Genomic DNA, 19,576 nt, shown 5'->3' on the forward strand with positions numbered 1-19,576 from the left:
CCACTACTGGGATATAAGTAACATCGTTCCTTTTCAACCTTTTATACAGAGTATTTCCTTGTGTTGTTGTATGAAATACTTAGCATGAATAACATCAACCAATATAATTAATGTTGTTCGAATTAACAAGTAAATTAAATAATAAATAAAGTAATATCTGCTTTGTCCCTGCCTGTGCCTGCATTTATACTGTTCAATTTAAAAATCTGCAGGGGTCAGAAGTGCACTACCTCCTGCAGTGCACTTATGACCCCTGCTGACATAAAACTGCAGTCACAACTGTAACCAGAGAGAGAAGCTGCTGTAAGTCTGCTTCACAGACAGCAGGACAGACCAGCATACCGACATTCCTATCAGCTGCAAGGTGGACTGACTGTGACTCAGAAACATCAAGTAAATCAGACATTAACAAACCCGTCAACATAAAGAGGAGCAATCGTCTGGCATAATGTGTCAATATCAAATAAATCACCTGGGGACATTGTGGCATTTATACCACTTGAGTTTATTCTTCATCAGATCCTCAAATGAAATAAGGTTTGTGCCTGGCCAAGTGAGTAATAATAATAATAATAATAATAATAATAGTATGAGCAGACATTTTTAACAGTGGCAGCAGGTGGAGGAATCTGTCCTCGGTGCAAACAGCAAGCGCAACAATCAAATTTCATTTCTTTAAATAGAAATATCCTTGAAAACACAGTGGCATATAGAAATAAAATGTTACAGTTTTTCCATTAAGTTTGCATGTCCAGATGGTGAAAAATCCTGATGTTACTGAAATACACCACTTACAGCAAAACAAATACCCAGAGGCCTCCTGAGTTTACATGTTTTGTCCCTAACGAGACATTTAATTGGTTGAATATGACACATCTTTTTGGTATAATCACTTCCTGTGCTGAGCACGCTAGTCCATATCAGCCTTATGATACTCAGGGCTCACTGTTCTGCTGCTGCCTCATTTTAATCTACACAGTCCAAAGAGTGAGGTCGGTATGAGCCGAAATAAAGTGACAATTTAACTTGTGCAAAAGTACATTATTTGGGACACAGCTGAAACCCTGCACTGTGGTATTTGTACAATTTTAGAGGTTTGTTTCAGTCTTTAGCTATTCCAAACAGATTTAGAAAAGCACAAATTGTTAATTGATGGCCTGATTGCATTGCACATTGCTCTGTGTGTTGCAGTAACACACAGAGTTTTACAATAGGAGCCCCATATTACATATATATAATCACATTGTACTGTTCTAATGTAAGAGATTTACTCCTCTTTTTAGTCTTTGGAGTCATGGAGGGGCCCAAACCACAGGTTGGCAAACCCTGATGGACAATGGCTGTGAAGGCACTATTGCATATTCATGACAATATCACTGGGATTGTAATACAAACACAAACACAAAAACTGCCAGGGGTATCAGCCAGCCAATACACTCCAGCAAAGGCAAAAATCATTGGCCAAAAAAAGAAACCTCATGTAAGTGAATGTAGGGATGTGGAGGAATTTGAGACTCAGGATTAACACAAACAGCTGCTTCATGTCTAGACAGATCTCAGTGATCAAGTCAGTAATCTGTAAGAATAAAATAAAAAAAACATTTTTTAAAAATAGCACTCCATAAAGTTCAGACTTCTGTCAGTTGTGTCTGCGAGCCATGATGGTGTGGAGCAGGTAGTGCAGGCTGTGTGTCCAGTGATATGTATGAAAGTAGTGGAATAGGGAGGGAGACAATATGCAGGCTCCATGCCACCAGCAATGCAAAGTATAAATCGAAAAAAAAAAATATGGCAGCCACTTATGTTGTCCCTAGCAGAGGCAAGATTCCAAACTGAAGCAGTCGTTGATCACTTGCGGCCCCTGCCGGCCGGTTAAGAGGCATGAGGAGTGAGCAGTAAACAGGACTGCAACCATTAAGAGCTCCTTGAACATACGGTCACAAATGTTCACAAAAAATATCAGGCTGATGGGTCCAGTAATATGTGAGATTAGCTGCAGAGAGATACACGCATACACATGACCAAATACCTGATCGCCTCCTGGTTTATGTCAGACGGAGGCAACGATTTCTATATGGCATCTTAACACTGAATCAGTAAGCAGAATTCACTTAGATGCACGTATAGAAGTGAAGAAATCCTACAGTCTCACTTTCCTGTTAGAAAACATTTGTAAGTGTATCTGACCACATCGAACAAAATTGTATTTGCAGTTCCTGTCTGACAGCAAAACTGTCAAATAAATCTGAGAGTAATCTCATGCTTTGTCTGACTGAATGTTAGGTTTTGTTACTTGATAACTAACATCACAACAAGATTACATGGTGAATTATCAAAGATGCCATTTGTTACATTTCTGGCAATGAGCTGATCCTTCAACAGCCCCCAGAACATTCAACTAATTTCACTCTGCTGATGCTCTTCGCTGTGCTGAAGACAATTTAAATGTCCATCACATGTCAGTCAAGTCATTCAAACAAATAATAAAATGCAGCATTTCAGTTTGTCAGTGTAGTACTAGCTGAGCAGTGACATAAAACATGCATGCATGTGGTGCAGGTGGATAGTTTAGTTTTGTTTTTGATTTGGCGCATAACTTTTATATTTCATTTTCAGTGTTGTATCATTAATACATATTTTATTTTTCCCCTCTCTAGTCCTACGTTCAGCTGCTGAAAGTGGGTTCACAACACAGCGGACACTAACTGTGTGAGTAAAAACACTCACTGGAATCATACAAGATGCTAAAATTATACCAGGAAAAGACAGAAATTCCAAGGAAACTACATTTTAATCCTTTTTAGTCTACTTGGGAAAATGCACCAGGAAGCATTTTGACCGTACAGTGCAGTTTCTGTGACACAGCTCATGTCCATGGAGGGCTCTGGGTACAGTGAACAGAAAACAAACTCCCTGAGAGAGGATTCAAACCCAGAGTTAGGACCTACTGAAAGCAGTGTGTAACATTATATTTTCTGTGCCCTTTAGGAAACATTGCTATTTAGTAACTCCCAGATGTAGAAAATGTTTCAGATCCCTGGGACAAAAGCCAAGCTCATGGCATTGCACTGCAAAATGTCCAACATTCACCAACATCAACTTTGCTTCTCCTTCATGCCTTAAATCCTGGTTTTAGTGAAGATTCCATGATGAAACGTGCTGTAACACTCAGGATACCATCTTTTTCTCACCGCAGCATCTCTTATGTGCAGATATATTGTGCTAATCCATAGCCTTTTGCTTCTTTTCCTCAAGTCTCTCTATTAACATGTGTTCATACTGCAATAAAAACAAAAACCAGGTCCCTCCATTAGGTGATGTGACCAGTCACCAAGTCTGTGGCCAGTGTTCAAATCATTTTAACTTGACAGCAGCGTGCGCTACAGGCAGCTCTGTGGTATTTGCACATTTCTCAAAAGCATTATGTTAGGGAGCTCCAGTAGACCTGTGTCCATTTTCACAACTAAGGAATGACAGCATGGAGGAGAGGACAGAGGGATAAGCAAAGGACAACAAGCTGGCTGCTGCCCGGTGACAACCTTTAAAGCTCTTTTAAATCTCCTGTTTCCTGGTAGTGCTCCATGCGTGTGCTTTTTTTGTAGTGTGTGCCAGTGTGAATGAGCTAAGAAGGTGTATGCGTAAGGTAAACAGCAGTATGTCACTATCCAAACTGTCAAGCAGGCAGACGTCCTCTCATCACTCCAAACATCTGAGACAAAAACCAAAGTCTCTGCCTCGATTCTTAAAATCTACCACACCGATCTACCACACAGTCAGTGCACAGCAAACTGATGATGACCTCTGAACTCATTTCTTTAAAACATCTAACACCCCGTTTGACTTTCAAGCAATCCACCACCCAGACGACATAAAGAGGCAAATCGTACGTCTGCTTATATACAGGTACCATTTGCAATAGCATGTTCAGTCATTTCTTTGGAGAAGTCCACCTACAACAACTTGTGTAACCTGACAGAGCCTCTTAAGTTAATTATGCAGATTCCTCTCCACAACACAGCATAGCTATCCAAATTGCTGCAACAGGCAACCCTTAAGAACAACTTAAATAAACTCTAACAAAGGGACAAGTCTGTCCTGCCACATTCAGCGATTTGTTTTGGCACAACTGCTGCACAGCAGCTTTTTTTACCTTAATGATGCAGACACTGGCACACACATTATGTGAGCACAGCAGGTACCACCAGCCTGGCAGGGAGGGCGTGTGAGCCACCAGCCAGCCAGCCAGCCAGTGAGGAGGGACCAAAGGAAAGGAAGGAAGGACAATATTTCATTTAGGTGTCAGTGGGCTGAATATGTGTTTGCCAGCAGGAGCAGCCTTTAAGAGTAGGTGTCACTTAGGGTGAGGACACACCACCCAACTTTCAAACCGTATAGCAAACATCAAGATCAGGCAGCATGAAGGTTATCAAAGAGTTAAGAGTTAAGTATTATCCTTTCATCCCTCCCAGTTCAGTCTTCTCATGTTGAATTTTAAGAGTATGCCCCTGTCAAACACTCAAAATCCTGTACGAAATTTCAGTATCCAGTGGAAATTAAGTTTCCAGCAGGGAAAGACGAACAAGTTCAACGTTCAGCTTTGTTGCAGAACTCATTTTTTCAGCTTGTTCAAAATTCAGTTTCCATCTTGCACTTGACAACTGTAGAACAAATGACTGAAGTAGCTTTTGCAAAAAGCTTAATAAAGAGATAAAATTTCCACATAGTTACACATGTTATTCATCTGTGAGCTCCTCCTGTCTTCTCTTCATGCTCTTCTAGCAGACTGTGTTTGTGATTTCTGGTATCCAGCACAGTTTCAAACCTTCCATCCACCACAGTATGCCATCACATCAGGCAGATGAACAGCCTCCAACTAACACATTCACACGTGTTGCTGCAAACAAATCTGCATCCATCTATTAGCTGTGTTTGCTCTCCTGAAAGACAGCTGTCGTTAAATGTGTGACAGAGGTGTGGGATGCGAAGATTCACTGCCGAAACTTCCTGTAACGTGTCCGGGAACATTAGTTGGCTTGTTCTCTGAGTAAAACAAGGATTCAAACACTTAACTAGACAGTGGTTGCTCTAGAAGTCAACTTAGATTTGTGAGGTTTTTTATCCTGCTCAAATATCCAGTATTCTGACAAAGCATTCCTTTTGCAGCAGTAAATATTCTCAACGTGATGACGTGTGTTATTCGTGTACTTCCCTAATTACAACTGATAATTTCTCGATGTTCCTCTCCGAATTTTGCGATGACTCAGGCTGGCGTGTTCATCCCTGAGGAGATGTGGGCGTTGTCGTTCAAGCTGTGTGTGTGCGTTTGTGTGTGTGTGTGTGGATTAAGTGCAGGGGAGGTGTCAGATCCACCGTCCGGAGCCCTGTCCGCGCTGCTTCTTCCTCCTCTTGCACACATAGTACACTGGGAAAACTACCAAACCTGCAGATAGAGAAGGATGTTGCAGAGATGAAGGCAGAAAGTAGAGAAAGATGGATTAAAGCAAACTATCGTTGTTTCTAATGACACAAAAGGTAATTGATGAACTATTACCAGCTCTGATGAGTTTTCTAAATGGATTTGATTTCATTATTCCATCAGACAGTGCAGGGCAAACAGAACTGGCCTATGTGAAATTAACTGAGCGGAAAAAGAACAGAACTGGAGAGACAGCAGCACAGCACTGACTCTAATAATGACAAAAATAAATATGAATCTGCCATCACGGCACGTCAGCTTGCAGTGGATCATCTGTCAGAAGTGCACACACGGGAAAGAGATTAAAACTAATTACAGTTCAGTTCAGTTCAGTTCAGTCTGACACCGTGCACACAGAGTGCAGCTGGATTAGTAAAATGAAGCTTCAGGAAATAAAAGTCAGTGAAAATGAGATCTGGATGTTTGCCTCTCCTTTAAACGAGGACATGTGTACATTTTGTTCATGCATATGACTGAGAACGTGGCCTCAGTACGCATATACAGGCGTGTTTGTGGCATGGTTATTTTTTTGTTTTGTTTTTTTTCTTGCCAAGACACGAAGTGCACCTGCTTTTCTGCAAGCAAGAAAATGATCTGTAATAAGAGTCAAATCATTTAGCTGTTATCTGTTTACTGCTCTCTCTGGAGCCTCACTCTGATTAATGTGCATGTGCATTTATATGTATAATTATGTTACCTATCACCAGTGCGAGGGCTCCAAGCACCACGACGAGCAAAATGACCACTGGGGCAATCAGCACCTTAGTGGCTGAAGAAACAACAGAGAAAGAGAAGGGAGCACAACAATAATCATTAATAATTAATAAATGTCAAATCGAACAGAAATTCATCCCCACAGAATATTTAAGATGTTTGGCCACCGGTACATGACTGTGGAGGGCTGATTATTAAACGCTGAGCAGGGGAAATTCAAAAAAATGAACTCCATAAGTAAAATGTCCCTTATTGCATAGTGAAATCTGTGCCACTGACAGCCTGTGGCAGGAGGACAGAGAAGAAAGCTGTAAACGGATTTTGTTAAGGGACAAATTAGCTCTCACTTCAACAGCCCCCTGCTGATTTAACTACCTGTAGCTGTCATGGAGGGCAGAGTCAAACAAACCTAGCAGAGGAGCTCAGCTTACTGGAGGCTTGCTCGTGCACATGTCTGTGAACGGATAATTACAACTAACATAATATGATAAGTGATGCTTTCACACTTTGACTACAAGGCTCTCCTCGGTGCTCATTGCTGCTGCTACCGAGAGGTAAATTCGTGTCCGTCACAAAGGAGACATGACTGTTTACTCTCAGTAGGAGTCTCAACAGGCCAATAGGCAATACAGCAGCATTTTGAGGTTTTTATCCCACGCATTGTGAGGAATAACTACTCCATTGCTAATTCTAAGGCTATTGCTCTCTTGGCTCACGAGCAATGTGATCAGCATAGGAAATCCCTGACTGAAGCAGAAATACACATCATAAAGAAAGGTTGAGGGAATGTGTGAACACCAGACAGGTGAACTGTCTACCAACAATCGTTAATAGCCACAGTGTATCTACCAAATCTGGCACAGTTAAATAACAACAGCTGTCACACACACAAGTGGGACCATGCAGCTGCTATGCTATGCTAGCATCTCTTTTGAGGCTGTTCTAAGGCACAGTACAGCTTGAAGCTAAATGCTAAGCAAGCTAACATGTTCACAATACTAACATGCTAATCTTTAGTGGGTATAAAGTTTATAAGAGTAGGCATCTTAGAGTGTTAGTGTGCTAGCATTAGCAATAAAAACAAAGTACATCTCATTAATCATGTTAAATAGTTTTGCAGATATTTAATCATAAAGTGAAGTACTGGACAAAAGAAAATTTAAAACTGATTGTGGTATCAGAAGAAATATCTGTAATTTTCATCCTCTGAGCACCATGAATCAAAGGAATCCATCCAATAATTTATGCAAAAGTTCAGTTTGGACCAAAAATGGTGGACAACCTGGCAGACATTACCATCCCTCGAGCCATGCCACTCGCACAACTTCAAATTCCTCAGTCAGCTGAGGTTAAAAGATTTGAAAGAAAACCATAGATTCAGGATCCTCTTTCCAGACACACACACACACAACAACTTACCACAGACAGACCCTCTAATCAGCCGTCTTAAATGAGGTTTATCTGGAAGATAGCGATACTTGCATCCAAACACGCTGAGGTTGGATGTGTGGTCTCCAAAAAACCTGGCAACAGGAAGTTTAAGTCAAATCAGATCATCTCACAGAAAGGGAGGGGAAGGCTGGGCAGAGAAAAGACATTCTAAATATTTTAAAAAGCAGAAGATTCTAACCTTAGGTGTCTGTAGCGATCTCCACAGCGGTAACAAAAGTTAGTGTTACACTGTGTACATGTCATATGGTCACATCCCTCTGTTCGCTGGATGTGGATCTACAGACAGACAGAAGTAGAAACAAGAGGACCGCATACTATAAATCATACTGATAAACATGCATTATTGCAAAAGTCAGATGTTTTTCACTCTTTCAGCTGGGGACCAAACATCATTATGACCACTTTCATTATAATGAGTCACTTCAGGTCAGACTGTTGTAAAATGGGCACAACTTTCCAGTCTTAACAGCACTAGAATACAACACCAGCAGAATTTATTCTCGTTTTCAAACTGAAACCTGTAAGCATCTAGTTCAGATGCTTATACTTCTGAAGCACAATGCAGCATGCATGCAATCCTACACTTAATGGATCTTTAATGGATCTCTGGAGCAGTGAGCTTACCATAAACTGAGCATTACGTTCAGCTGCTCTCAGCCTCTTTTCCAGCTAAACACAGCATGACACCAATTTGTTGGCTTTGCAGTCAAACAGGACTCTCTCTTCTGCTTCCAGAGCAGAAATTCAGAGACATGGAGCATCAGTGCGATGAACACAGATGGAAAATGTTTGCCGCTGCTGCGAGCCAACAGTTTTCATGAACTAGTAATTAGCCTAATCTGCGTTTTGTTTTAGTCATCTTCTGACAGTCAAATTAGATATTAGTGTAGATGAACTAAGACCGGGCTCGTTTTGTGACCATGAGAGTCACAGATTTGGTTTGATGCAGCAGACACATCTTTATTTTTTCCAATATGTTCACTGTTCTCTGTTCAATATGATCATCTCTGTTCTGCTGTCCCACATGCACTTTAAATCTGTGCCTCCATCTAGTTCTCTGCAGCTCTCCATTTATCTCCTGCACTTGCTCCGGTGCTTCTTCACCTTCATTGAATTATTCATCTACCATGATTCCACCCACCATCAGTCAGCTCCCTTTTCATTTACACACAGGCCCACCTTACATGTCTGTGTTGTTCCACAGCAGTTCTTACCTTGCACTGTGGACATTTCTGGGCATTTCTTTGCCCATGCTCTATGACGCTAGCCCAGGTTCGTAGGAGCTTGTCTCCTTTCCTGTAGTCACGACATTTGAGCCCATTATGCCACGGGGCGTGGCATTTAAAGCACCACACAAACTGGCAATTAATGCACTGGATCTACAGTAGGGACAGAAGAAGATAGCAGACACATGCTTACACTGCTTTTATATGTATATATCACTGAATGTTGCAACAAACTGCTACCATACGTGGGTGTCATCTCACCTTGTACTTGTGCTCTGAGCGGTTGGGGTTGTGCTCCTTCAGAGAGGTGAACTGACTGCACTGGGGACAGGGTTTGGTGCTCGAGTCCAGTTGACTAAGCTCCAAAAAGTAATGATATTTGGCCACATCTTCATTGGCTAGATGAGAAATCACCACTCCCTCCTCTAGGTAGCCACTGCACTCTGGGATCGGACAGCTGACGTAAGGTTTGCCTATTCGCACCTGGGAAACATCACAGACAAGAGTGCTCATCACTGCAAGAAAGTCATATTTCAGATGGATTCAAGTACATCACAGTAAGACAAATAATAAATGTTTATTATTTAGTGGCAAACAGTGATAACCAATGCAACATCACCTGCTCCACAGTGTGTGTCTACGTCACGTTTCTTTGTCATTGTGGTGGACTATCAGTGCAAAATGGACATGAGGAACATATTCACACAACTGTGGGGAAATGGTTAATAATTTACCGAAGATAGAAGGGAGTAAATGGTAGATGAACTGAAGCCTGAAGGAAGCAGCGCACAGAGTGGAAGTTAATATGTATAAAAGCACTCACACGCACACACACGGGTTAGATCAGATCAAGTGCTCATTAGAGCTACAACCAGTAATTACTTTCATTATCGATTAGCCTGTCAGTCATTTTGTCGTTTAACTGATTAGCTGTTTGGCCCATAAAATTTCAGGAAATGGTGAAAAATGTTGATCGCTTTTTCCCAAAGCCCAAGATTACATTCAGTTTACTGTCACAGAGGACTGAAGAAAACAGAAAACAGTCACATTTGAGAAGATGAAACCATAGAATTCGGACACATTTTCTGAAAGAATGACTCAAAGCGATCAATCAATTCTCAAAAGAGGTGCCCATTCATTTAATACTTGATAGCTAACTGACTGATTAATTGGCTCTAGTGCTCATCAGTCAGTTGGGTGCACTATTTCATAATCTTACCTCACTTTGTTACATAAGAACACACGTTTTTGTTAATTTCACACCTGGGTTCAACAAAGCCTGAAGTATTACAAGTATGTATCAAATTTCATCTGATCTAAGCATCCGGCAAGTGTCATAAGGAAGCTTACAGAGACACTCAGCTCTACCGTCAAGTTTATCTTGAATTCTGTAGTTTCCTTTTCACCAGATTTTTGTCTTTATTTCCTCTCAGGGCATCTCTGTTCCTCCTGTTACTTTTCTCTTTCCATTCCTTTTATTGTCTCGTTCCCTTTATGCCCATCAAAGTGAATGAGACCTGTTCCGCTGACACATGATAAGGCATCTTGTCAATGTGTGTGTGTGTATGAGAGAGAGAGAAAGAAAGAGAGTGATATGGCAGGAGACAGAAAGCAAAGAAGAACAGCATCAGCCTCTAATGGTGCAACACAGCACATATGTACACACATACACACACAGTAAAAGCCTATTACATGATTATGAAAATGTATCCTGTGCAAGCATTAAAGCTGATCTGTTTTGTTGCCACAACACAAACACTGTGATGTCCCCTGCCAGACTGGTTGGACAGGTTGGGATTGTTGCCGCTCTATTTGTCTCACATACACGTGTTCGGTGTGTTTAAAATGTGGGTGACTTTGTTCTACATTTCCGGTCATAAGATAAAACAAAAGCAAACATGAAACTATATATGTGATTAAAGACTAATTAGCATGCAAGCAGAGAGGTTGGATTAGTTAACTAGAAGCAATGGATGAACAATTGAAATAACATAAATTAGCTACAGGTGGGGATAACCAGTTACCTTAAAGTAATTTACAAACGGTTGAAACTTGACCAAAGCAACAAAGACTTTGACAATTCAACTGTATGAAAAAATAAACACAAAAATATTCACTTTTCTTTGAAGTAACACTGTGAATTAACATCAAGTTTATAATCCTTTCATAAGACAGGGGAGAGGCACTTGAGATCGCATATGAGGGCTGTGGAGCTCGGTACGGATAAAAATGGTTGGGCTGTGATGTGAAGAAGCTAATTTTCCCAGTGAATGTGAACACATTTGATACATCTCAACATCTAATATGCACTTGAATACATAACTGCTATATCCCTATTTACATTTTTTCTTACATTTTAAAATGAACCCAACAATATCGTTTTGATTTGAGGAGGCTGGGAAATAACACGTAAGTTAAGCAGACTGCCTGGTCAGCCATGTCTGCCCAAGTGCCCATGAGCCGCAAACTGAATCCCCTCTGACAGTCCTACCTATGTCCCTGATCTCCGTGACATAACGCTCACTGTATAAACTGAGGGGTAACAGCAAGCATGTGTGCTAAAATGAGTCTGCACAACATTAACGGGAAAAAAAATTCCACCTACACAAGACAGTTTACACGACCCTTATCTCGTTCTGAGCGTGCTCAGCAGAGAGTCTACTTGTCTCTGTGTGGATGATTATACCTGCCTCGTTATCAAAGCCAGATAATTTGAAGATAAAGCGTAGTCTGGATGACTGACAAAAACTGTTTTATCTAAACAGAGTAAAAGCAGTAGCAAAGATAAGGCTCAAACTTCTCTGACACCAGTTTACAAAGAAGGCGACCTGCCTTTCATAGCTGATCCCCTGTTTCCATCACAGCCGCACTGAATTAATGGAAGTAAATGTTTCCTCCATCTATTATTCATTTCTTGGATTTCGAAGTGTATATCAGGACCAGAATTAGTCCACAGGACCTCTCACTAAAATCTTTATTTTACTTTCAAAAATAATGTAAGTGGAAATATACTGTAAAAGAAGCCAAAATGCAGCGTGGCAACAAGATACTGTATGTGTGTCCCCACTGTGACCTGTTTTGGCTGATTTATTGCTATTGAGCTGCTCTCTCCACGTAAGAAAAAAAACACACTGCTGGGATGCTCTGACATATCTTGTGGCATTTAGGAACATGAGGGAAAGGATAAATAAAAAGACAAGCCAAGTAGAGGGGCTCACTTGTGCTCCGTCAGATTGTAAGTGGATTAATAATGCACAACACAATACATGTAGTGCATCTGAGGGTGAAATCTTCTTTAAATAGGTAAGCTTGAGAGAAAGAACCTCTGGTGAATAAACCCAACAGCACACAAAGTAAGCTATTGTGAGAACCATCCCTGCCAGGGTCCCAGTTTTTGTACAGAATGATTCAGTGATCCAGATTCACAGAAAAACTGTTGTTATCACAAGATGAGGACAGCTGCAGATGTTGGCCTGTGACATTTTAGCAATAACCTAATGAAACCTTGTCCCTGTTAGCGCAAACCTAGAGCCTTAGCCAAAACACGTGGAGTTAGTTGGTTCAGTGCCAGCTCCTGGTGAGGGCCACGGACATTTTTCAACAGCTCCTACCCCTGCCTTGGGGTAGATAAGATGCCAAACATGACACACTTAAGGTGCGACAGAGAAGATCGTGTGTGTGTTCACTTCAAGGACACCTCAACCAGCTGCTGACTGACCCAGCAATGCTTGGCTGTGGGACAATCTCAGCACTATGACACCCTGCTGCACAGTAGCTCACCCTCCCCTTATACCAACCTGGGAGCTGACGTAGATTTTCAGACACTCATCACACACGGCCTTCCTGCAGCAGGGCAGGGGAGCGATGGATTTCCCTTCCAGGCACACACGGCAACTCTGCACCTCTCCATCGGCCTGTACAGCGGACAGCGAGTGAGCAATATCCCCGAAAGGATCTACCAGATCGTCCAATGTGTACAGTGCCGGTTCGGGACTCGAACCGGCTTCCTGCCCCGTCTCCTTGTCCATATCCGTTGCGTCAGACGTGGCCGTTTCATCGTCTGCAATTTCTTTTCCATGAGTGTCGTTGGCGATGCAGTAAACAGTGCAGTAGACGTGTTGTTTAGTGTTGAAAGACTCGGTTACAGTGAGCACACTGCCGTCACTGTGGCCTTTATGATGGCACTGGCCTGTAACGGTCACAAATTCAACTCCTAGTGCATTAGAAGTCGTCAAGTCGCTCGCGGTTGGCTCGTTTTCAGTACCCGCCTCGCCCGTCTCACGCTCCGACTTTTTACAGTCGCCACATTCACTCCCATAAACGTCTGTAGGGTCGTTATTATCGTTTCCGTCGTGGCTTTCATGCTCGGCGCCGCACTGCATCCGACTGTTCGTGTTGAGACGGAGAGAGGGAGACTTTGAAACCCCGAGATTCCTCCTCAAAATCTCGACAGCGCTCGCCCTCCTCCTCTCGCCTCCTCCGCCGTTGCAGTTGTTGTTGTTGTTGCCCCCCGCATCCTTCTCCTCCTCGCCGCTCCTTTCCTCTGACTCCCTCTCACCTCCGTCCAGGGACAAGCGCGAGTTTGATCTGGTGACAGGACAGCTCAAATCTCGGACCGACCGCTCAACTTTGCTGTCTGTGAAGGAAGTTTCTGTCGGCAGGTTGCGGGACAATTTCACCTTTCCCTCTTCGAAAGTGCTGATAAAACTTGGCATTTTACAAGCGTCAGCTATCGGTCCGTCATCTTCCATTCCCGATATGGCTCTCCCCATTTAGTGAGCGGCCTTCTCCCGCACGGACCTCTGCCTGTGTGCCTCTTCCCCAACTCCCTACTACCAAAACAAAACAAAGCAGACGGCTCGGTGCTTCCGGGTCTCGTCGTCAGCGTGTAAAGCAGAGCAGCGATAGGCCGATGGGAAGCCTAGTGGTGGAGTGAAGCCCTGGCAGATTGGCTAATACATAGGAAAATGCACTATAGAGACAAAAGTATTGGGACAGCTGACCATTACATCAACACCGACTTTAATGACATCCCATTCTAAATACACACACAGCTTTGCAGTCATAGCAGTTCTGCTGGGAATTTTTCCCAGGAGATTTTTTGTGGGAATTTTTGCCCATTCATGCAGCAAAGCATATATGAGGTCAGGCACTGATGCTGGCCTGGCTCGCAATCTCCATTCCAGTTCATCCCAAAAGTGTTGGATGGGGTTGAGGTCAGGGCTCTGTGTGGGCCAGTCAAGTTCTTCCACGCCAAACTCATCCAACCATGTCTTTATGGACTTTGCTTTGTGCACTGGAGCACAGTCATGCTGGAATAGAAAAGGGCCTTCAACAAACTGTTGCCACAAAGTTGGAAGCATAGCATTGTCCAAAATGTCTTGGTATGCTGAAGCATTAAGATTTCCCTTCACTGGAAGTAAAGAGGCCAGCCCAACAACAGCCCCACAAAGTGGTGTGTCTGCAGACTTTTGCCTGTATAATGTATCATGTTATATTAACATCATTGTACAAGACAGCAGTAAATATGTATATATGCATATTTAAATATGTCTCATATCCCTACATAAATGTATTGATTAAATTATCACACAGTAAACCTAGGGCCAGGAAGAAGCTTATAATTTATGGGGCCTAACAGTACAGCATTGAAAAACCGCACACTGTGGTTTTTGCCCCAGGACAAAGTTGTAAGTGGCAGCCGTAGTTTCAAGTAGACAACTGTCTTATACTGCATGTAAAAGAAACAACCTGTGTGTTATTACGCTACATGACATTATTTCACCATACCATGCTTTAACTAAATTGCTCAGTTTTGTTGGCCTCATTTCTAGCTTTATGTCTATGTCTGCATCAGCAGATAAAACCGGAGTCGATCCTTATACATGTAGGCTACACTTGTTTAGCCGATGAAGCTGATTCCCATAAATGCTTCACATACCTGTTAGGATGGATGAGATGTGTCCAAAGTTGCACTTAAGGCTTACTGTCTGCAGTTCAGAGCTCACTAGCAGCTCTTCCATTTAACAAAAGCTTCATAAATTATTTCTGTTATGCATATATTATTGATTGTATTCAAATATTCAGAAGGAGCTGTAGAACACAATGCAAATAAGCTATAACACAATGCAAATTTGGTTTAATTACTTACTTTTTATGCCTTTGGAGTAATATAACGTGATGAGAACATAGTGGCAGATCACAGAGTGCACATAGTGAAACTCACGGCAGTGTGAACCTTAATTTTGCAAATCACTTTGACAAAATAATCTTAAAATCTCAAGCTCCATTTATTAACTTTTCCAGATAGTTTTAACCACATCTCATCAGTTAATGGAGTTTGCATAGTTGTCACACAGATGGCTCAGCTGTCGTCACGTGGCCTTGCATGAACTGAAGCACGACATCCCTATGACAACAGAGCAAACTGTATCTGCTGATGAAAATCGTGAGATGTGGCTTAGAGCTTTAGAAAGTTACTAGATGAACCTTGAGTTTGTATTGTTTTGTCAAAATATTATTTTCAATGTAAAGTGAATCTTCATGTTTAAATAAACCTAGTGTCAAGTGTTTAGATATTAAACACACAACCTTATCAAAACCCCCAAACCACTCTCAACACATCATGTGTTGAGAGTGCAGAAAAGCAGGTCTAGATATGGAATTCTCAATTTTCGCTGCTGCTGATTTTCTTGCCAAGAAACCTTGGCAGAAAAGCACAGGCGAAACAAATTTCATTCCATCGAGTGTCCTAGTAAGCCATGCCAGTGACCCAGCATGCACCATAACAGGACCCCTCAGGAAACAGCTCACTTAATGAAACACAGCCGTTGGACACAGTCGCAGGACCTGGTTATGGGTGCTTCAAACATGTCAACACAATCATCCTTGTTAAGGATAATTTGTATGTGGTGGTATGCTTGGCCGTGGCAAAACGTTTCAGATATCTGCCCTGATCTTAAACACGAAGCTGCATCCGTCAGCTTACTTATTTTCACTATTATATAGTTACATTAATTAATAGCAGGTGAATTCCAGGCTTTAGGGGCCTGAAAGTTGTAGATATGTTTGCCTACTTTTGATTGAATCACACACACAGCTCTCATCTTCATAAAGTCCCCCCCAAAACCAGAATTAATGTCATGTCAACGGGGAAAGGGACACTTAAACACATAAGAATGAAAATAATTTGGACGGACACATATTTAGTTCAGCGCTGTTGGCACAACTTTCAAACAAACCTATCTGGAGCGCCTGTATAATGGGTTGTTAGCTCTGTTACAGTTCCTCATTAATGCCACAGGACGAAAGCCATGTGGTAATTAGTTTGCTTGTCCTGGCTGTGCCCAATTGGTTTTACTAGAGAATGCCAGCAATGTTAAAAAGCCTGCACAAGTGTGAATCTCAGAAAACCCATCAGATATTTTTTGGAGTTCCATGTTAAACAGGTCAAGAAGTGGAGATGCTCTGCTCCAACCATGGGCATTTACTCCATCTTAAACCAAGTGTAATGTATCTACATAAAGGGGACATTTCTCACTCAAGAGGAGTTAACAGGGTAAATGTTTCATGTTTTACATGAACACCATTATTCTCAAGAATTTAAATACCAAATTTTCCTTTGAGCACTAGATAAGGATGTAAGCACTAGATGGGCAACTGAACAATAGTGCATCCTGGAACTGACTGTGTGTATGTGTGTGCAGGTTAAGGATATATGGATGTACTCTATGACTGGTCAGGATGTGTGAACTTAACTGAAAGAGGAAGTAATCTCGTTTTTGAATATTGTTCTCGCTTGTCTATTAGGATCCTGTTTAGATCCACTCGGTTCATTTTAGAATGAGGCCCTAATATGCACTCGGTCAGACAACAAAAGACACACTCAATCACAGGTACAAGAGAATCAGTAAATAGGACACAATACAGACTCTCCTTCTCCACTGTGTATTTTATTCCCAACTGTCTAGTTTATGTACAGCCAGTCACCTGTGGAATAACCATCATAAAAGGGAAGGAGTTAAACCAATATAAATGGTTCTAGTCAGTGGTGAACATTAACAAATCAACCCAGAGCCACAGAGAGTGTGTGGATATTCATGTTTATTGTTAGCAGTTAGTGACATCTTCCTAGATTGCTGTAATGACACAGTGAATAGTTATTTAATGTATTATGATGATGTGTTGTTGCATTCTTTAAATGCTAATCTAATGCAATCCAATTTATGTCAGTAATTTAAGGAAAGCGAAGTATTTGATGATTTGTAGAAGTACATTTTTGTTAATTAATGATATGCAGTTGTTTACTAGTTATATAAGAAAGCTTAGCAAAGCTGTGTAGTCCTGGGTCCTTGGATGATAGTCCTATATCCTAAAATATTTGTGCCATTTACAACAGTTTTTCCTTTTTTTTCTCCCTAATTGTAGACACCCCAGTGACAAACCTACCTACAAACCTGGTCTCAATCAGCTTCTTTAGGGATCCTACATTTTCTGTCAAAGTTAGAAAGAAGTTTCATTCCTTCAAGTGGATGTGACTCAGAGGTGATGTCACACACATCTGTACTTCAGTCAAGATTTTAGCAAGACTGGAATTGAAACGTGATGACAGGTTATTTGCTCATGTTGCTAAGTGAAACAAATCTGGTCAAACCACACCCACAAAGTCCTGATAAAATACTGAACTGAGATTTTGAGTGATAAACATTTAATAAATAATGCATAAATATATACATATATAAATTGTCTAAATAAAAGTAAAGATGTAGCATTTTCTTCATGAAATGCAAAACTTTCATTTTTTGTGAAAATGTGGCCAAAAACAGGATATATGTCTCTCCTTATTATTCATACATTTATCAGTACCATATTAGAATAAGAACCGCATATCCCTGTCACAACTGTAAATTTTCAGAACAGAGTAATTGTATTTTAGTGTACCATTTAACAAATTAACAGCTCCAGCTTCTTCTGCAAATGTTTAACCCCCTTTCTACTGATTTGCATTCTTAGATCTACAGACAAAAGCTGTGTTTACTGTTCCAAAGTCCTAATGTGATCAAGCAACTGTGAAGATAAAGGTAAATCATGAACTGTGTAGATTCTGCCTGTATTATTACTATTACATTATTACTTTTGTTATTGCTGTTCACTGTCAGTTTTTCATTTTTCGCCTGTTTAATCTACTCTAATCTATTTAAATTGTGGCTTTGTAGGTTCTGGGTTGGTCAGTGTTGTTCAGTTCACCATGACACAGAAAAGTACAATGTACTGCAGTACAAAGTCTGACGCACACACACACACACAAACACGTGCGCACACACACATACATACAGAGTCACATTACATATCTGAAATCCTTTCTGATTTTGTGAGTACTTGCCTCAGTTGGTTGTTGTATCTGCCACATTTGTGATGAGGTTGGTCAGGTAATATTGAACTGATTGACTCCAGTGAACACAAAGAAATTAGCAAAGAAATTCACAGTCAATTCAAAGAATGTCATTTGCTAATGACGTGACCAACTATCTTTTTCAGTTAAGCTTCTTCTCCAATGGATGTGTGAACTCTTTCACAGCATTAGCTCCTGATTTGAATTTAGAAAAAAGACACTTTATCTACAGTCATTTTATTTATTAAAAAGCCATTTATGGTGTTGGTTGAGAATTCAAATATAAATGAACATTGAAAGTTAATTATGTGCTGAAGTGAAAGTGAATTTCCAGCCCTGACAGAATGGTAAATGAAAGAATTACAGACTATAGTGCAACTAATTCTCTTTCCTCCCATCATCCTCTTACTGTCTCAGTTCAAATACGCTGTACAATTAGAATAAAACATAGTAGTCCCACTTGTACACAACATCATACATTAGTAGTCAACTAGAAAAAACAGTAAACACGGCCACATGTGATTAAAAAACGTCTAGAAGTTCAAAGTTACATTTCATGGTTTTACATTTCATCGTAGTATCTATTTTACTCCTTTACTCGGCAGACATTTCAGACTGTTATTTATAGAAAAATCACAAAGTTCACATTTAAGACTCTTTGAAGAGGGCTGAGGAGCATTCAACATACCACACAGGTCCCGTTTTAAGTAGCTAGTTATTCACACTCAGCATGAGATTAAATACGCAACAGTTTGGAAACAACTCATGCAAACACACAAAATGTTGCTTCTGTCCACCACAGTGACTGTCAGTGGAGGCTCACGGGGCAGCGAACGTAACCCACAGAGTTTTGTTACAAAACATGAACTGCTGAAGATAACAGGCAGATAGGGGAGGAAGGCGGACTTTGAGATCAGTTTGCAGAGGGGAAAAAGTCTGTTAGGCTCTCTTTATGTCAAGACGAAGCCAGTGTTTGCACCCCGAAATGTTCCTCCTCGTGATGGCGAAGGCCTCAAACATTTGGTCCAGTGATGAACAAAAAATGCTTTTCGAGAAGGAATCTGTGGAGTTTTCTGAGCAGAATAAAAGAGAAAACCTGCTGGCCGCCTGGAATGCAAATGCGTGTGTGTTGTTGTTTTTTTTTTTGTAATATCATCTCTTTTTTTCTTACACAGGAAACCAAGAAAAGTGAACCAGAGAGCCATTATTTTTGGTCCCAGGCTGTGGCTGTCAGAAACCAGATATCCATGCGGTGATACAGTTGGCACTTTCAACATTAAAATTCGAGTAGTGAGGTGAAGATGGGTGGTGAGGTGC

At 41.2% G+C, this 19,576-nt stretch overlaps 1 protein-coding gene across 1 annotated transcript; it reads right to left on the reverse strand.

Moving 5' to 3' along the window:
- Nucleotides 1-486: 486 nt before the first annotated feature.
- Nucleotides 487-13,792, reverse strand: rnf217 (ring finger protein 217). Its single transcript, XM_046373409.1, has 7 exons — nucleotides 12,666-13,792; nucleotides 9,130-9,351; nucleotides 8,857-9,021; nucleotides 7,821-7,918; nucleotides 7,610-7,713; nucleotides 6,174-6,245; nucleotides 487-5,440 (listed from the first exon to the last, which is right to left on the reverse strand). Exons 1-7 carry the CDS (start codon nucleotides 13,638-13,640, stop codon nucleotides 5,361-5,363), a joined length of 1,716 nt encoding a protein of 571 aa, XP_046229365.1. The 5' UTR covers nucleotides 13,641-13,792; the 3' UTR covers nucleotides 487-5,360.
- Between the last annotated feature and the right edge of the window lie 5,784 nt (nucleotides 13,793-19,576).

The sequence above is a fragment of the Scatophagus argus genome, chromosome 19 (assembly GCF_020382885.2).
Source record: "Scatophagus argus isolate fScaArg1 chromosome 19, fScaArg1.pri, whole genome shotgun sequence".
Taxonomy (NCBI): Eukaryota; Metazoa; Chordata; class Actinopteri; family Scatophagidae; genus Scatophagus; species Scatophagus argus.